Source organism: Myotis daubentonii, chromosome 16, assembly GCF_963259705.1.
Source record: "Myotis daubentonii chromosome 16, mMyoDau2.1, whole genome shotgun sequence".
Lineage (NCBI taxonomy): Eukaryota > Metazoa > Chordata > Mammalia > Chiroptera > Vespertilionidae > Myotis > Myotis daubentonii.
Window position 1 is genome coordinate 42,406,198 of NC_081855.1, and position 19,836 is coordinate 42,426,033.

Here is a 19,836-nt window from a genome sequence, read left to right on the forward strand (position 1 = left end):
GGCCTCTTACATGAGTTTTATAAGTGAAGTACAACAGTGCCTGGGCTATACTAGGTGCTCCTTAATATTTGCTATTACAATTATTTTGATTATTTTTGGGATACGACACAGTTGTGTCACAAAAATAATCAAAATAAAAAGTCACAAGTCTAGGAATTTATGATTTTAAAAAAGAAAAAGACATACTAGTAATTTCAAGAGAATCTGGTAAATGCTATACTCTTTTCAATTATAAATATATTCTAAACAACAAGACAATTAGAGAAAACTGACTGAATTGAGCTCAGCTCGTCTTAAAAGTCCTTCTAGTCTAGTATGATTTATCTTGGATTCTTCCAAATGCTGTAGCCAGCCCACCATGTTCTTTCTTATTCCTACTTCCCATTTTTCCAAAGTATAGTAAGTCCTCACTTAACATCAAATGGTTCTGTGACTTCAAGCAAAACGACATATAACAAAACCAATTTCACCATAGACTAATGAATATGAATGAGAGTTACGTTCCTTTAGCATCTCATCCAAGTTATAAAGAAAATGACGTTGAGCCTGGCCAGTGTGGCTCACTGGTTGATCATCAATCTATGAACCAGGCAGTCACGGTTAGATTCCGGGCCAGGGCACATGCCCAGGTTGCAGGCTCAATCCCCCAGTAGGGGGCATGCAAGAGGCAGCCAATCAATGATTTGCTCTCATCATTGATGTTTCTATTTCTCTCCCTCTCCCTTCTTTTCTGAAATCAATAAAAATATTTTTTTTAAAAAAAAGTCTAGCAACTACTGTTCTAAACTTAAAAAGTCTGAGACTCTTACCCAATTCAATGTAGACAGACTTTTTCTGAGATTGTACCTGCTGCTTTGTCCGCCGTGATCTCACAATTCCAAGGTTAGAGAGTTGGGCACTAAGGCTGGTTTCCTGTTAAGCAGTAAAAAATGATGAACTAATTACTGGCCAATTCTTTGCTTTTTTTCCTTGAAGAGAAATTTGAGGCCATGTTTCTATCTCTCTTTCTCTCTCCCTTCCTCTCTGAAATCAATAAAAATATATTTAAAAAGAGAAAATTGTTTAAAAAATGTATGAGTTATGTTCTAATAGTTTGAATATTTTTCCTCTGTTGTTTTACATTTTTCTAAACAGAATATGTATTATCTGAGTAAATTTTTTTTTTATAATTTTTTAAAAATGTATTTTATTGACTTTTCACGGAGAGGAAGGGAGAGAGATAGAGAGTTAGAAACATCGATGAGAAAGAAACATCAATCAGCTGCCTCCTGCACATCTCCCACTAGGGATGTGCCTGCAACCAAGGTACATGCCCTTGACTGGAATCGAACCTGGGACCTTTCAGTCTGCAGGCCGATGCTCTATCCACTGAGCCAAACCGGTTTCGGCATGAGTAAATTTTTGAAGTATAAGAAAGCATATTTTGCCCTAGCCGGTTTGGCTGAGTGGGTAGAGCGTTCGCCTGCGGACTGAAGGGTCCTGGGTTCAATTCTGGTCAAGGGCACATGCCTGGGTTGTGGGCTCAATCCCAGTAGGGGTGTGCAGGAGGCAGCCGATCAATGATTCTCTCTCATCATTGATGTTTCTATCTCTCTCTTCCTCTCTGAAATCAATAAAAATATACTAAAAAAAAAGAAAAGTATATTTTGAAGCTAATACTTTATATAATAGTACAGTATAATATAGAAAGGAAATAAGGTTCATTTGGTATACATTTCTAATAACATCTGCACATTTGATAACAGGGTTGGCAACTAAGATAAAATAAAAATTTTAATTATTTATTTTCTTTATTGATTAAGGTATTACACATGTGTCCTTATCCTCCCTCATTGCCCCCCCTAAAATAACATTTTTAAAAAGATAAATAAAAATAATAACCCTGCAATCAATCCTTAGATCATTCAGTATAAGAAAGACTATTTAAAACCCCAACATTATTCCAATGAAGTTTTCCTTCTTCTTTTTGAATCCTTCAACATCTACTGAAAAAAATGAATGTTGGTAGCATAAGAACTATTGTTTTTGAGATCTTCATTATTCATCCACATATGTGTAACAACAGAGTAAATCATTGCCTTTTTTTTTTTTTTTACAATTACACCTTTTAAGTTGAAGCAATTTTCTTTCTTTTTTTAAAAATTTATCTTTATTGTTGAATGAAGCAATTTTCAAATGTTAAAACAGATTTTCTTTTCAGGCGATTTTTCACTTCCTCATGCCTGGAGAATTGCCATAAGATGGTTATTATAAAAACTAGCAAGCTTAAAACCACCAGTGACCTTGTGGCTATATTAGACAAGCATGGGGATGGATAAAGCACTAACGCAGGGGAGGGGCCTGTCAGGTCTCTCCTGACCACATTAGGTACACAGACCTTCTCTCAACAATTCTAACTCTTGTTCATTAGAACATTTGTCCAACCACTTAATTTACCACCTTACCTTGTTTACCGACTTTTTATATAAATCCATGAGCATCTAGCACATTCACAATACTCAGTAAAAAGATTTTACCAGAATGAAAATGGCTTTACCAAGGTAGGATTTTCAGGTTCACTCTGTCGAAATCTTAGGGTACGGTTTCGGAAGCCCAAACTTTGGATCATAGAAACTTCCTCATTTAGATGCTCAGGAGAATTATTTTCCTGTTTTGAAAAGCTATAACTGTTTGTAACTGTGAATTACAAGGGAAAACATTATTTTTATAATTGCAATCAAAGAACCAAGAGAAATCCTGTGTATGCTCTTTGTTATATAGTAAGACAATGCAGCAAAGGCTACCTATAATTTTTTAAAATAAAACTTTGGAAATTCTACTCCTGCGAAACAAACACACAGACTGTCAAAGTTATTTCTACTGTCCCCCCGACCAATACTAACAAATTTGCCTATTAATCATAGCTCACTGAATCTAAGATACCAAAGATATAAGAAGCACCATTATTTTCTATACCACTAAGAAAGAAAACATACAATTAAACAATGACACACCACTGATGATAACTTGTCCCCAATTTATGTGAAAAAAACGTGCATCTGAGGATGGATAAAATAAGGTATGAGACCAGTGGGAATGATTTAACAAATAGATTACAGATAAAGGGCTAAAATTAAACTAGACCAAAAGGTCTTATCACCTATTTACAGAAAATTGTGTAAACCTCCTTCAGAGTTTTTTATTTTTTTGTTAATCTTCACCCAAGGGTATTTTTCAATTGATTTTTAGAGTGGAAGGGACGGGGAGAGACAGAGAGAGAGAGAAACATGATGTGAGAGAAGACACATAGATTGGTTGCCTCCTCCCCAACCCCCAGCCAGGGCTGGGGATGGAGTAGAGCCTGCAATGGAGGTACATGCCCTTGACCATAATTGGCTGGGCCCCTCTTGAGTTTTAAAGACAGCCACTAGAGCATTGGCCCCTCGGGCTATATAACACTTACATGGCAATCCTGTATCAAGTTCAAAAGCATGAATGATTTTCAATAGCTCTTCAACAAGTTGACTAAATCTTGTACTTTCTTGGAGGCTTCTGAAATTAAATAATTTAAGAGACATACTTAGCAAGTACTTATCAACTTTTTAAGGACTTTTAAAATAAGGAAAGACATGTACACTAATAAAAAAAGATGCAGCAACAGCTGAAAAACTGTATTCAAAGAACAGAGCTATTAGTGACATCACATAAGCAAAACATCATTGACATCAGTACTGATTATTTTTGTAATATTTTCTTTTTTTGCCATTCAAATCTACCAAAAGCCTGTAACTATCTAAAATAGAACTATGAATCCATAGTAAATATAAATCCACTGCACAGAGAACTTACTATTCTTGACATCGGAGTCCCATCCACTCAACATCCCACTTCTAGCTATCAGGGATTTCTGTCAAATGATGTTTCCATTATTTGAAAAGCACAAACAGATGACAATGTCCAAAGAAAGATTCTGGTTTAGGAAAGTTTTAATTTATTCCTTTAAATATCTGAGTGACTACTATATGCCAAACACTGGAAAAGCTGTGTTGACTGAGACAGACAAAGCTGGTGCCCTAACAGAACTTAAATCCTGACCAGAGGGATACACAATACAGAAATACACTAGGGGTCCAGTGCATAAATCGTGCACCTTGAAAGGAACTGTGGGCCATGAGGCTGCAGTGGGCACAGGGGCAGGTCTTGGCCCATCCTCTGCATCCCCACCCAGCCCCTCCTGCCACAGCCCCCAGTCCCCTGTATGCTGGCAGCCCTGCTCCCACACGCTGACAGTGCTGGCGCTTGCACCTGCTGACGCGCGGAGGGACTGGGGCCCCAATCGCCCCTCAGGAGCAGGGGGAGATGGAGAAGCCCTGAGAGATGATCAGGGCTAGCAGCCACCCCTTGCACCCGCTAATGGTGCTGAGCAATTGGGGCCGCGCCAGGCGCCAGCAGCGGATGCAGGCAGGGCCAGTGCTGGCAGCAGGTGCGAGTGCTGGGCGGGACTGTGGCGCGCGAGCAAAGAATTTTCAATAACCACCAGAGGTTCACCCCGATGACAGCGACCAGCGTCCTGCCTTGGTCTGGCTCCCCCGCTCACTCCACCATCCTGCCGCAGACAACACCCCGCCATGTTCCCCACGCGCCCCCTGGTGGTCAGCACATGTCATAGTGACCAGTTGTTTGGTTGTTCCACCACTTGGTCTATTTGCATATTAGTCTTTTATTATATAGGATTGTGTGTGTGTGTAAATAATTAAGTAGAAATTAAGTGTACAAGAAGAAAAATAAAAGGATCAGGAGAAAATGGGGGCAGGTGGTATACTCCTGCTTTAGATAAGACTGCAAGTTCTCACACCATTCAGAAGCATTAGAAAAATGCATGTTGCTAATTGCTAACACCTGAATAAGGTACCATAAAACTTTCAGGAAAATAATTTATTTTGTCAGCTAAACACCCTTTTATACATTTTTTCTACTAAGGAATGGTTTGATAGGAACAGCTATAATAGTAAGGAATTTCTACTTTTTCCAGCCTCCCATCACTACCCAATTATATACCTTTTGGTTATATCATTCTTACACAAAGGACACTGTGACGGCCCTTTCTTCTGGTTGAGAAGTTTCAGCATACAAAATCTACAAATTATAAAGAACAAGAATAATTAAAATTACTTTTTTATAGAGAGAATATTAAAGGACAAATAGCCATGAAAAAAATAATTTCACAACATTAAGAACACTTTTAAAGTTAATGGCAGGTGAATTACAACCAATGACTTTGTTTTTTGATGTTACCTAAGCAGAAAACTAAACTATCAAGCAATGATCTATGAAAACTAAACTTACATACATATGGCCTACTGTTATGATCTATTAAAACTTATTAAAGAGTTAATATGACATGTTTAATTATTATTATTTCATTCTGCATAATCAGACAAATGGTAAATAGTTCAAGTAAAATTATTATAATTAGCTGAAAAATCTCAGCACCTCACTACAAAGCTACAGTAATCAAGACAGTGTGGTACTGGCATAAGGACAGACATATACATGGATGGACCAGAATTGAGAGTACAGGAAAAAGAATAGTCTTATCAACAAACAGTGCCGGGACAACTAAATATCCACATGCAAAATTGGAAGCTAGACTCCTACCTCATACAACACACACACACACACACACAAAATAACTCAAACTAAATCTTTGCTACCTTGGGTTAAATAAACAAACAAACACCAAAAGCACAAGCAACCAAAGGAAAAACTAGATACACCGGACTACATCAAACTTAAGAACTTTTGTGCTACAATACCATGAAGAAAGTGAAAGGACAATCCACAGAATGGGAGAAAATATTTGCAACTCATATATATCCATTAAGTGACCTGTATCCAGAATATACAAAAAACTCTTACAATTCGATCAATGAACTATGTGGTTTTGAATTGAATGTAGACCATTAGTGCTACTACTTGAGCTAAACTTCTGCATGGTTCATATTTTTAAAGTGTGTAGTTAATATTATGCATGTTATTATCCTTTCTTCCATTCTTACCAGTATATGCCCATTTGCAAAACAAAAATGCTAATAATCAGCAGTAGTTCTATAAAAGATGTTAATTCTGTTTAGTCATTGACTGATCTTGCTCTAACCTTAAAATTTTGTGATTATTGACCTGTTGCATTTATTCTAAAACACCCCAAAATTATTTAGCTGTTTTAAGTATCGACATTACCCTGGTGTATTCACTGCTGTATGCATTACTCTTCTTTGTTGCTGTTTTATGCCTTCATATTAGCAAAATATGAAATTCTGTGAAAAACAAAAAAAATCCCTTTGATCTTTAACACTCCCCCCCGTTCTGAGTAGGAAACAAACTGTTTGTTCTTGAGAACTTTCCCATCAAGAATTTAGTGGAAGCAGGTATACTTATATTATTTTGATGTTTTTGTTAATGTTTCCAAACAATGTACTTTGAAATCAGAATCATTTCTTAATTGTTTTCATATAATTTTCCTGAGGCTCTTCATCACACATCAGTGATCAGAAACGAGATGTAATTCCCCAATCCCTGCCCGCAAGGCCTGAGTAGGATCTTACAGTAAACTGAAGGGAGTTTTACTCTAACTCATGGATTGTGCAAGAATGCGCTGCCATTGGGTTTGACTGTAGATGGGTTGTGGTGTGGTGTATTGAAGGCTACTGAATGCAACTTACAATGCTTAATAAAAATCTTTATTCTTTTAGTATTTAAAAAAAACCCTCTTATAACTCAATAATAAACCGAGAAATAACACAATTAAAAAATAGGCAAAGGATTTGAATAGACATTTTCTCCACAGGAGGTATTCAAACAGTCAACATGAAAAGAGGCTCAATCGTCATTATGAAAACGCAAATTAAAGCTACAATGAGATACCACTTCACACCCTCTAGAATGGCTTGTGCAAATAAAAAAGACAGGTAAAAAGTATTAGAGAAGATGTGAAGAAACTGAAATCCTCATTCATTGCTGGTGGAAATATAAACCGATGCAACCACTTTGGAACACGGTTTGGCAGCTCCTCAAAATGTTAAACACAGAGTCACCATGTGAGTCTGCAATTCTACTCTTAGATTTCTTCCCTGGAGAAATGAAAACATTAGTCCATGTTAAACTTGTACACATATATATGTACATATCAGCATTGCTCGTAATAGCCAAAAAGCAGAAACAATCACCAATACAGATGCCTTACCTGGCAATAACTCTATAGTTTATGGAAAAGTGGTATCAAAAAGCTACCTGTATTGTATGTAAATACCCTTTGAAGAGCCACAGAATAGAGGACACTCCTTGAGAAGATGTAAATCCTATTTATAATCTACCATAATAGTTCTAGGAGGCATCAATGCTTTACACTGGGAAATGGTACAATTAAACAATTCTGAGTGGGAGTAGGGAGGGAATTCCCTGTACAGAGAGAATACTGCAGAACACAATAGCTAACTAAGCTCGAGTGTTGTAGCCTGTACAATAATTACATAAATAACACAGGGGACTAGGTAAATGTAGAAAAACCAAAATATGGTTTCCAGTCTTTCCTTATGCTAGAAAAAGAACACATGCATAAAGGTCGTTAACTCAAAAGAGGAAATGAACTTGTACATCACTTAAAAAGACTGAACAAAGGAAAACACTGATGGTTCAACAGAACATAGGCATATCTTTCAGGGCTCAGAATTTATTAGATTCTGTTTTAGAGTCCTGGGGAATCTATGTGATGCACCAATGAAATAAAGACATAAATGTTCTACATGAGGTGCTTGGTAAAAAGATCTGAGACAAGTTTGGGGCTTCTTGGATTTTTAAATGCTTAAGGAAAGGCAATACTTTTTTAAGCAAATGCAGTAGTACTCATTTTTTAGCACATCTATATCCTGAGGAGTTTGACAATGTTATGGAAACTCACCTAACTTGTCTAAGTCTATCCTGGCAGGAGTCAATAAATTAACAGTTCCAAGTCTAAGCAAAATGAAAGTAGGCTGACGTTTGGCTACCTTTGATTATACTGGGTGCCCTGGATTCCTGTCAACAGAACTAAGATTATGGACCAATATTGTCCAGAGCGCCCCACAGCTTAGCATCCACTTATGGTGGCCCCATCAAACCTTGTCAGTTTCTATAATAAGGCTCTGTTTTCTTGATCAAGCCTCTAGTTTGTACTTTAGTTTCAACAATTAAGACTCTATCCTAAGCTCTTCATCTGGGTGAGTATGCCTAGGCTCCTTGCCTGGTATTGCAACCCCATGTGTCAAGGCTCTTGTCTTCTAGGGACAAGTCTCACCCCTAACCCTTAGCCTCCTATGGCTGTATCCATATTTTTCTTCCCTTATAACCACCACTTTGAACTTCTGCTTATTTCTGCTGCTAGACTCCTGAGAACTATGTTTGATCTACTAGTATATGCTAGAATATCCATCTCTTGACTACTTCTGGACCACTGACATATCAAGCCATTGCTGGACTCCAAAGTTCCCTGATATTATGATGTAATATATCTAGCCATCAAACCTCCCTAATATGAACTCACCACGTATCTGCATTTCCTCAGTTAGCTGACTCCAAGATTTGCCTTACTTGGTCTATCTGATCCTTAGACTTCAGCCATCCCTGGTCTGGTCCCTCTTACTATCCTGCAAATAAGTGTACAGGAAGGTCATCTTTCCAGAACACTGCTTCCCAGACTTTAATGTGTATAGGAATCTTGGTAAAATGCAGATCCTGATTGAGCACGTTTGGAGTAGGGCTGAGATTCTAGAAAGTTCCCATGTGATATGGGTACTGCAAGTTCATGAATCCCACTTTGAGTAGTAAGTTCCTAGAGCTGTGTTGTCCAATACAGCGGCCACTGGACACATGGCTACTGAGCAGTTGTAATGCAGCTAGTCTGAACTAAGATGTACTGTAAGTATAGAAAAACACAGGCTCTCGAAAACTTAATACCAAAAAAGAATGTCAAATAAATACCTCATTAATATGTTTTATATTGAAATGGTAAAATTTTGGTCACAATTGGGTTAAAAATATAAAAATATCTAACTACTAGAGACCCAGTGCATGAATTCATGCACGGGTGGGGCCTGCGGAGGTTGGGCCCCAGCTCGTGCCCCCAGCCTCGCAGCTTCAGCTCATGAGCCCCGCAGCCACACCTGGCACCCTGCCTTGGCCTGGCGCCGCCCCCACACCTGCTCCACCATCCTGCCTGCGGGGCATCAGCCAGGGCCTGCCCAGCTCCCTCAATGCCTGGGAGCCAGGCGGTGGCCCCGCCCCCCCATTACCACCACTGGTTGCTGTCTGCAGGGTGATAGGTGGGGCGATTGGGCCCCTGCTTGCACCCGCCTTGACCTGGCACCGCCCACTCACCTGCTCCACCATCCCACTGCAGTCATCAGGGCCCATCAGGGCGGCAGCGCCTCCACTGCCACCCACTGCCAGCACCACATTGCCAATGCCTGCCATGTTCCGTGCCGCCCCCTAGTGGTCAGCGCACATCATAGCGAGGGGTCGAACGACCGTGGGGACAATTTGCATATTAAGCTTTTATTATATAGGATAATTTAAAAACTTTTTAGTCATATGGCTACTAGAATATTTAAATTACACTTATTGTTCATATATATTTTTGGAGAATCTGGTTCTAGATATTCTAAAAAATATCACACAATTCATTTGTTGTTTGGAAATTGCAAGGCAATGCATGGATGACCCAAGTAATTTTTTTCTAGAATGGTACTATTATCTCTTTTGTATATCTCATGAAAGATTTCAGAACTGTAGGCTTACCTCAGTCAATAAAGCTATTTTTATCATTAGCAATTATAGTTTACCCTGAGAAAATACAATTAATGCTTGGGGCATTTTCCCCAGTTTTCTGACATAGAGATCAAGACATTATTCAGATTATAAAGGTATTACAGAAGAGGTTTCGTGAAAAAGTTGATCTGTCACATGGGTATTATACTATACTTTTAATTCAATATAGTACTTAAAAATATGGCTACTTCTTCTGCTTATCATATTCTCCAAATAAAGAGCTGCAAGCTTTTCTCACTCTCCCCCAGTTGCCAACTTTAACCCTTTCAATCTCAACATATGTCTTCACCTCCAACTTCATTGAGCTCCAACTACCTCAGTGGCTCAGTGGTTGAGCCTCATCCTGTGAACCGGGGGTAGGGTGGGTCACGGTTCGATTCCTAGTCGGGACATGTGCTCTAGGTCGTGGGCTTGATCCCATGCCAGGGGCGGTCAATTGGTGGTTCTCTCTCATCATTGATGTTTCTATCTCTCTCTCCCTCTCCCTTCATCTCTGAAATCAATAAAAATATATATTTTTTTAAAACTACCTCAACTTCTCCTGCTCTACCTCAAAAGTCTTTCTGTAGAATTATTCTACTTTTCCTTCATTACTACTTATGAATAATAACTATGTCTTTCTCTTGCAGTCATTTTCCATTTCCAATCCCGTCTACCTCCTCTTGCAAATGTCATCTCCCCTTTAAGGGGCTCCTTCCTCTTCTCACACAACCCTTAAACAAATATGGAAAGTTAAGTTTCTTTTTTCTGGACATGTTCTACTTTCTTCTCTTCAGACCTTTGCTTATATTATTTCCTCTGTCTGTAATTTCCTTCTTCCACAAGCTCTCAAAGTAATAAATGTTAATACTACCTGTAATCTTTTAAATACTGGGACTTTTACATTTTGTTTTACAAAAGTATCAATCTATGAAGAAACTGGTCCTATATTATAGTTTGAGACGCTTCCCTCTAGAGGCCACAAAACTAGAGGCAGAGAGAGAAAGCTGTGCTGCCCTGGCACCTGAATAAGGAAAAGGGCCTGAGGAATCAGAAGGAAACCGTTGGGAAGAGATCTACATCAGTGTGGTGACAGGAGAAAGGGGTGAGAGACAGTGGAAATGGGCTCTAGACCCTTGTTAGGACAGATGAATGGGAAGAATACAAAATACAGAAGGAAGGAGCCAGCCAGCTGGCAGACTAGTGCTCAGAGGATATCCCTCCAAAGTGAACAGGTTTCCCTCAGCTCCAGCCAGCCCTCATTATCCTTAATGCCAGATGCTTTTCACATTTTTTAGGTTATGGAAGCATACTAAGAATTTGATAAAAATTATTGCCTTCCCCCAAAATTGCAAATGCCCAGTTTTTAATACAGTTGAACTTAAAATTAAATATAATTCTAGGACATTCATGAAAACCAACAAATCCCAAGTTAAAAACTCTTAAAATTTAAAAATTCCCAAGAAGATATAAAGAAATTGATCCCTGTAGTTGTTTCTGGAAAGGGAAGAGGAAGGCAGGGATTTGAGGTTAGGAGGGAAACATACTTTGCATCATATAACCTTTTGTGCTAGTTAAACTCATTATAATGGACATGCTTTGTCAATTGAAAAAGAAAAAAATACTTAAAAACAAATTAGTTGGCATTCAGGAAAAGTCTCAATCATAGCTTAACATCAGGGAAAGGAAAAAAACCCCTTGTTCCACCAAATTACCTACCAAACTTTTTCTGGAATTCTTTCACCAAGAAACATTTTCATGTGGGGGGGAAGGGGGGGCATATGTAATACTTTCAACAATAAAGATTAAAAAGAAAAGAAGCATTTTCATTTCAAAGGGCAAGATTCTTAAAAATGTAAATATAACTTGAATCATTGTATGAATGAATTTTAGCCAAATATTGCTTGCAATCTGCTTTCCCTATGGACACAAAAAACAAACAGCTGTTCAAAGTGAGTTGATTTCCCACTAGATAGATATGCCAATATTTTACCAGGAACTATGGCTAAAACCAACTTATGTTGACTTTCTGTGTATTCTCTGAGACAGAATGAAATCGAATTGGGTTTTTCTTTCTTACTTAATTAAAGATAAAGCTTCTTTAAAGTTGGGTGTTTCCTTTGTTACGAAGGATAAGCACAAAAGGTAATAATGAAGCCACATAAAACATTCAAACTTACTTGCAAAATATGTGGTCACATTTTGTAGAAACAGGCTCTTTGATCAACTCCAGACTAGAAGGGTAGGGAAAAAAGAAAAAGAAAATAAATGCAGCTCAATAATTTATTTAAAAGTAAATATTTATCCTTAGAAGTTCAACTTTAAGTGGTTATCACTAAGCCAAGGTAAGGTTTTAAGTTCATTCAATAGATACTTATTAAATGTCTGCTGTGCCAGGAGCCAAAAATACAGCAGAGAATATGATCCTTATTCTCACTGAGCTTTCAGACATCAAAACAGAATACACAGTACTTTTTTTTAATATTCTACATGACCTATAGCACTTAAAAGATTAGTTGATATTACTTCATATCAATTAGGTTTCACTGATACACTTTTAGAGCTATCAGTGGGTGCATATCCTGTATCTCAACTAAACTTTAAGCTCCACAAAGACAAAAACTTCTTGTATTTCTTTCAGATTCCCTGACAGCAGTTCTTTTTTGCATGTGATTACCTTTTTAATTTCTTCATATGGAAAATTTCAAGCATTTACTAGTCCACAAATAAAATAGTAAAATAACCTCCATGTACCACCCAGTTTCAACAATTATCAACTCACAGCCAATAGTATTTTTGTCCATGGCTGATACCCACCCAAAGCCCAGATTATTTGAAAATAAATCTCAGCCATCATATAATTTCATCTATAAATATTTTGGAACATATTTTCAAAAGAGAAAGACTTTTTTCGTACAACCATGAAACCATTACTACTCCTAAAAAATAATTTCCTTAATATCACCTACTATATAATTAATGTTGTAATTTTCCTGTCATTTAAAAGTTTAATAATTAAATCTGTGTAAATCAGGATTCAAACAAGATCCACACATTGTCTCTGGTATGTCTCAAGTTGCCGGGAGCCGGTCCATGCTTGCTGTTTCAAGGGACCTGGCATATATGGCATACTGTTCTTAATATGTTTGCTCACCTTCTTGGCACTATGTGTTTTAACCAAGGTCACCTCTCTGAGAAAGGTTGTTTCCCCAGGTAGGGATTTTCCCCTGATGTTAGGGAGGGAATAAAACCTCTTAACTAAGTGCCAGGCAGGTAATAAATCACTTTAACTATGAACAATCATGCTTAAGCTACATAATCTTTACTCCCTGGAATGGAGATAAGAAACGCCCTAACCTTTGGAATAGAGATTGATAGGATTGGAATCAACTGGTATAAATACAGATGCAACAAGACGACAGAATTCAGAAGACAGAACCTACACGGAGCCTGGAGACAGAAGAACTTCGCTGGAGAGAACATGGCAATAGACCCTGGACTGAACCTGACTATAGAACATGGCAAGAGAACCTGACTAGAACCTGGTGACTGAACCTGGCTGGAGATCTGAAGCAGAACCTCTCTGGAGATCCAGACCAGAACTTGGCTGGAGATCCTGGCTAGGCTGCTGATCAACTGAACGCTGTCTCCGTGTCCTTCCTTCTTCGCCGACTCCGTCCACACCTTTGGGGACCCCTGGACCTGCTGGGGTTGGACCCCGGCATCAAGTCTCTTTTATTCTATAGATTTTCCCTTCTAGTCTCCCCACCCCCATTACTTATTTAAAAAACTAGGTCATTTAGCCGAAACCGGTTTGGCTCAGTGGATGGAGCGTCGGCCTGTGGACTGAAGGGTCCCAGGTTCGATTCCGGTCAGGGGCATGTACCTTGGTTGCGGGCACATCCCCAGTGGGGGGTGTGCAGGAGGCGGCTGATCGATGTTTCTCTCTCATTGATGTTTCTAACTCTCTATCCCTCTCCCTTCCTCTCTGTAAAAAATCAATAAAATATATTTAAAAAAAAAACAAAAAACTAGGTCATTTGACCTGTAGAATTTCCCACATTCTGGATTTTGCTGATTGTAACCCTATGTTGTGTAGTTTAATATGTTCCTCTAGTCTCTACAGGCTCGATCAAATTCAGGTTCCATTTTTTGGCAAAAACAAATTTTTGGCAAGAACACTTTTAGGCACTGTGTACTTCTATTACATCACTTCAAAAGGTGCATGATGTTGGCTTTGTGATTACTTTGTAAAAACAATGTAATAAGCTAACTACAGAAGAGAAAATAAACTTAGACAAATATTAAAAACTAGAGGCCCAGTGCACGAATTTGTGCCCAGGTGGGGTCCTTCAGCCTGGCCGGTGATCGAGGCCGATCGGGGCAATCTTGCCCAGTCCCAGTGGGCACTGACAGGAGCCGGCCAGGGAGGGACCACAGGAGGTTGGCTGGTTGGCCAGGGAAAGACCGCAGAAGGTTGGCTGGCCGGCCCCGACTGGGGCCAATTGGAGCTGGCCGGCCGGGGAGGGACTGCGGGAAGTTGGCGGACTGGCCAGGGAGGAACCGCAGCAGGGCTCCAGGGCGTGTCTGGCTCTCTGGCCCAGTCCCAATCTGCCGGATCCCACCAACAAGCTAACTTACTGGTCTGAGCGTCTTCCCCCTGGTGGTCAGTGCACATCACAGAACTGGTCGGACACTTAGCATATTACACTTTTATTAGATAGGATTTGAGAAGGGCCCTGGCTGGTGTTCACAGTGGTTAGAGCACCGACCCACAATTGATGTCTCTCTCTCACATTGATGTGTTTCTCTCCCTCTCCCTCCCTTCCACTCTATATAAAATCAATGGAGCCAGGGTGGTGTGGCTCAGTGGTTGAATGTTGACCTATGAACCAGGAGGTCAGGGTTCAATTCCTGATCAGGGAACATGCCCAGGCTGTGGGCTTGATCCCCAGTAGGAGGTGTGCTGGAGGCAGCAGAATGATGATTCTCTCTTATCATTGATGTTTCTACTCTCTCTCCCTTCTTATCTCTGAAATCAATAAACATTAAAAAAAAAGAAAGAAAAAAGCCCTGGCCGGGTTAGCTCAGTGGACAGGGCATCAGCCTGCGGACTAAAGGATACCAGGTTCGATTCCTGGTCGGAGCACCAAAAATAAATAATAAAAATAAAAACACCAGAAGAAACTTACAGAAAAAAGGAATTTATAGGAAACAGGGATAATGCAGGGAGAAGGCAATCAGTAAACATGACCCTTCTGGGGGAAAAAAGGAAAACAGCATTCAAAGAACGGTCCTGGAAATTAAAAGTAAAAATGAAAAAATGGCCCTGACCGGTTTGGTTCAGTGAATAGAGCGTCGGCCTGCGGAATGAAAGGTCCCAGGTTCGATTCTGGTCAAGGGCATGTACCTTGGTTGCGGGCACATCTCCAGTAGGAGGTGTGCAGGAGGCGGCTATTGATGTTTCTCTCTCATCGATGTTTCTGACTCTCTATCCCTCTCCCTTCCTCTCTGTAAAAAAATCAATAAAATATATTTTAAAAAATTATTAAAAAAAAAGAAAAAAGAAAAAATGAATAGAAGTTTTGATAAATGAAGCAGAAAGTGTCAAAATAGCCTGGTTGTCAAGAGTTTGGTAACATAACTCTTATAATCATGGGGTTTCTGATGCAGCACAGGGGAAGAAAAGAAAAATATCACATTAAGTCAGAAGGCTGAGATTCTACTACCAGATCTCTTTAGGCCAAGCACCCTACCTGACTGAACCTCAGTTTCCTGTAAGGAAACTGTCACCCACTCTACCAGTCTCTTCAGGCTATTGTGAGAATAAAATTAAAAGCTACTTGGGAAAATGTTTCCAACCTGAGATGACTTGTGTAATGTTAGTATTATTGGGACTAAATGTGATTTAAAACAACAACAACCTGGAAAAAAAAAAGAACTCTGATTTGTTTCCAAATCACTATTCCTCGGATAAGCTAGATATCAAAAACATTCTCAGTAAAAGAAAGTGGATTTAGCTACACCAGATGGCTTTCCTTCTCACCACTGACTTAATTCTGAAATAATTATATTTCAGTATAGTAATTATAAGCCAAACTATACAAACATACTCTAAACAAACTTTGAACGGATAAAAACTCCAATATGGAAAAAGGTCGTAAATGTTGAAGGAAAAATTTGAAGAGGGAATAGGAATGAAAAGACAAAAATTAACATGTCCTCTTCTAGGTCCTGATGATAGTAAATGTTTACTATGAAAGTGTCTAGAGCCTGGCCGGGTAGCTCAGTGGGTTGAGTGTTATCCCATACACCAAAAAGGTTGTGGGTTAGATTCCTGGTCAGGGCACATACCTAGGTTGTGGGTTTGACCCCCAGGCAGGGCACATACAGAAGACAAAAGTGGGAACCCCGCCAGGCCGATGAGAGCACAGAGGCATTGTAATCCATACACCAGAATGGCCAAAGGCTGCTCTGGGCATGAGCCTAAATAGGATGTTTAAGGACTCTGAGCCTGGGAATCCTAATCAGGCCAAGATACCATGAGTGGGTATAAGGATACATGGTACACTGTGCCCTTCAGTAGCTAATATGATCGGTGTAACTATTGGCAAGAAGCCTTCTTTATCTAAATACTATAAAAGTAGGTTACTGACCAGTCTAGTCAGCTAAGGCGGGAGTGAGAAGAAGTCTGCTGGAGTATGGAGAGAGCAGCCAGGATGAGGTGTGTGAAGAAGTCTGCTAGAGAGAGCCGCTGAGTCGGAGAGCTGAGATACCGCTACGACCTGAGGCGGTGAGTCTAGGCGGCAGCATGTGGCTGCTCAGATAACAGCGTGGGTACAGAGACTGATGCTGCTTTATGGGAAAGATTTATGTTCACCAGCCGGTGTCCGGCTGCCTGCCTGTGTGGACTTTGCTGTGAGAACTGTTTTGTCTGATGGCCACATGGCCATGGGCTTCAGCAATAAAGACTCATTCTTATTTACCCACAACCTCTCACGGCTTCTCCGACTGAGACCCAGCGTCCTAGGAGGTCCAGCCCCAGGCAGAGGGGCTCGGACCCAACGCCTGTTACTAGTGAGCAGAGGATAAAGGAGGAACTTGGACTAAGTTCCCAACAGTTAGCACAGTGGGCAGGGTTTGAAGAAGAGCCAGCCCTGGCGTAGTCAAATGGAAGAATTTAGAAGAATACATGGACTCAAAGCCACTCAGAGCACCAGGGCTCCTGCTGCGTGCTCTGACAACAACCAATCGATGTTTCTCTTTCTCTCTCTCTCTCTCTCTCCCTCTCTCTCTCGCCCTCCCCCTTCCTCCTAAAATTAATGAAAAAATATCCTCAGGTGAGAGTTTTTTAAAAAAAGTGCTCAAATATTAAAACACTTTTTAAACCACTCAATACTTTAGGCCTAACTACATGCCTACATTTTGAGGTTCCAAAACAGATATGTGATTAGAAGAAGCAGCTAGATTAGGTTCCAAAAGTAACAACCACCCACCAGGATACACATTTTAAAAACTCTTTTGAAAATCAAGAAATTTATATAGTCATATGTAAAAAGTTAGAAAGAACTACCAATTATCAGAAATAAATGCCAAAAGTGACTTAGAGACCAAAAGAAGGAATTTTAGCTCTCGAGACCTAAAAAAAGCTAGAAACCTACTTTACAGCTACCATAAGTAACACTGTTTCCATTCACAATCAGAAACTATTGAGACATAACAGCAAGCTGTTCTGGGCACTGTAAAGAAAAAAAGTGAAGTAGATATGATTCTCATCCTAGAACTTTCCATTTAAATGAGTTAAACAATGACTAGGCTGCACAATTTTAGTTTAAAAACCTGTGTATTTCTAATAGAAAACAGATTTAAAAAATATATCAGCTGTAAAATATACAGTATTTGACCAAAATGAAAATTTAGCATTAACTTTCTCATCTTACATCTTTAATTTTTATGTATCTGAGGTTTTTTCATTGCTGGTTTAATTTTCTGTGGAAATATAAAATCAATGGACCCAAATGCCACACTATTGAGGACTTTTTAATCACTCTTTGTAATTATGAGTTTTATGACTTTTTAAAAGCAATTTTCCCCCAATTGCCATTTCCTGCTTCTTTGACTCTTATGTTACATAAATTAGGCTGTAAATCTCAGTTAGCTCTTGTTTTTGTTTGGCTGAAATGTTGAAGGGCAAGGGAGAGTAGGGTTACTTATAAATCTTGTATTTCTCTGAAAACACAACTTGCATTTTCTTTAATCTTATTTATTTGACTCCAAATATGAGAAATAACTTTCATGAAGCACAAGAAACATTTTACTTAAATTTACACTCCTTTGTTCAAGGTAAGGAGTAATAAATGCAGCTTTCCAATTTATTTATTTATTTATTTTTAAAATATATTTGTATTGATTTCAGAGAGGAAGGGAGAGGCAGAGAGATAGAAACATCACTGGTGAGAGAGATTCATTGTTCAGCTGCCTCCTGCACGCCCCACACGGGATCGAGCCCACAATGCAGGCATGTGCCCTGACTGGGAATCGAGCCGTGACCTCAGGGTTCATAGGTCAATGCTCAACCACTGAGCCACAACGGCCAGGCTAATAGCCTAATCTTAACAGACATTAGAATTTTTCTTCCTTACTATGTAAGGTCAATTATATTCATTTGCATAGGAGATACTCATATAAGGAAAAATCTCAAATTAATAAATTCTGTTGACTTACCAGATTGGACACGGACTAATAGCCTAATCTTAACAGACATTAGAATTTTTCTTCCTTAATATGTAAGGTCAATTATATTCATTTGCATAGGATATACTCATATAAGGAAAAATCTCAAATTAATAAATTCTGTTGACTTACCAGATTGGACACTCTAAGATTTTCTGCATAGCATTAAGGACATTTTGTACTTCTTCAACTCGATCCGCACATAAATCCATCTCTCCCTGTTACAATGAACTTTAACACATAAACAAATGTGGTTATTTGTCTATATGCATATCTATCTATATACTAGAGGCCCTGTGCACGAATTCATGCAAGGACACGGATGGGGTCCCTCGGCCTGGCTTGCCCCCTCTTGCCATCCGGGACCCCTTGGAGGATGTCAGAGAGCTGGTTTCTGCTGCAGGCCAGGCGAGGGACCCCACCGATGCACCACCAGGCCTCTGGTTTTTAAATAGGAGAAATTTAAGATGGGAGTGCTGTAGAATTATGCCAACCATAAAACTAATAACAAAAGCTTTATTTCTTAACATTCTAAGTTTTTCATTGTAATTCAGGTCACTTTAAATTCTTTATTTTTTCACATATAGCCTCCAACCATTTCCTTCCACTTCCCTTTGGTCTCTTCCTTTCTCCAAGCAAGGGAAAGGAAAGCCACAGTGGGGTGACTGGATGGATGAGTGGTGGCAGCCTGACATTTCTCCAATCATCCTGGCTGCTTTCTTTTTCTTGCATAAAACCATAATCGACACAAACAAAACCAACACCAACCAAGGCTCCCCACCCCTGTCCTTCCCCAGTGTCTTCCACTGGCTTGCACCCATCTCAGGAGCCTCGGGCACCCCCAATGCCGGCGGCCTCTGTGGTTAGTAATGCCCCTCCATTTTCCTCTAGTCTCTTCTCGGAAACGTATCTGGATACAGTTCGTAAGGGCGCTCCCTCCCACAAAATCCTGTCTCCTCCTCTTCCCCGGCACATTTCTGCCCCTATTCTTTCTTCATCAGGGTCCCCTTCTCACTGATACCAACTCCTCTTTCACATTATAGTGGCGCCCTCAAAACACATTCCAGCTCCTATCATCTGGATTCCCCTTCGGACACACCCCTTCCTTATTCTCGGTGCCTCCCCCACCGCGCGACCCACAAAGTGCACCCCTCCCCGCGACTATGCCATACGCCACTTCTTAGGCGTCCCGGGTTCCACGCTCCCGCTAGCCCCCGCCAGATAACACCCCCCTTGCTGTCCTTCGGAAGTTCCCTCCCCCACTCTCTGCACGCCTGCTCCTAG

At 39.8% G+C, this 19,836-nt stretch overlaps 1 protein-coding gene across 5 annotated transcripts in view; it reads right to left on the minus strand.

Annotated features, from left to right (window-relative positions):
- BRCA1 (BRCA1 DNA repair associated) overlaps positions 1 to 19,836 on the minus strand; it is a 79,461-nt gene that overhangs the window by 36,558 nt on the left and 23,067 nt on the right. For 3 of the 5 annotated variants that reach the window (XM_059670280.1, XM_059670281.1, XM_059670279.1), the window contains 6 exons: positions 18,685 to 18,783; positions 12,000 to 12,053; positions 5,038 to 5,115; positions 3,443 to 3,531; positions 2,537 to 2,676; positions 810 to 912 (listed from right to left, as the gene is read on the minus strand). In XM_059670280.1, coding sequence (XP_059526263.1) covers positions 810 to 912; positions 2,537 to 2,676; positions 3,443 to 3,531; positions 5,038 to 5,115; positions 12,000 to 12,053; positions 18,685 to 18,764 — 544 coding nt within the window. In that variant the 5' untranslated portion in view covers positions 18,765 to 18,783. The remainder of the gene's footprint in view (positions 1 to 809; positions 913 to 2,536; positions 2,677 to 3,442; positions 3,532 to 5,037; positions 5,116 to 11,999; positions 12,054 to 18,684; positions 18,784 to 19,836) is intronic. The other 2 variants (XM_059670282.1, XM_059670278.1) reach the window with 1 other exon arrangement.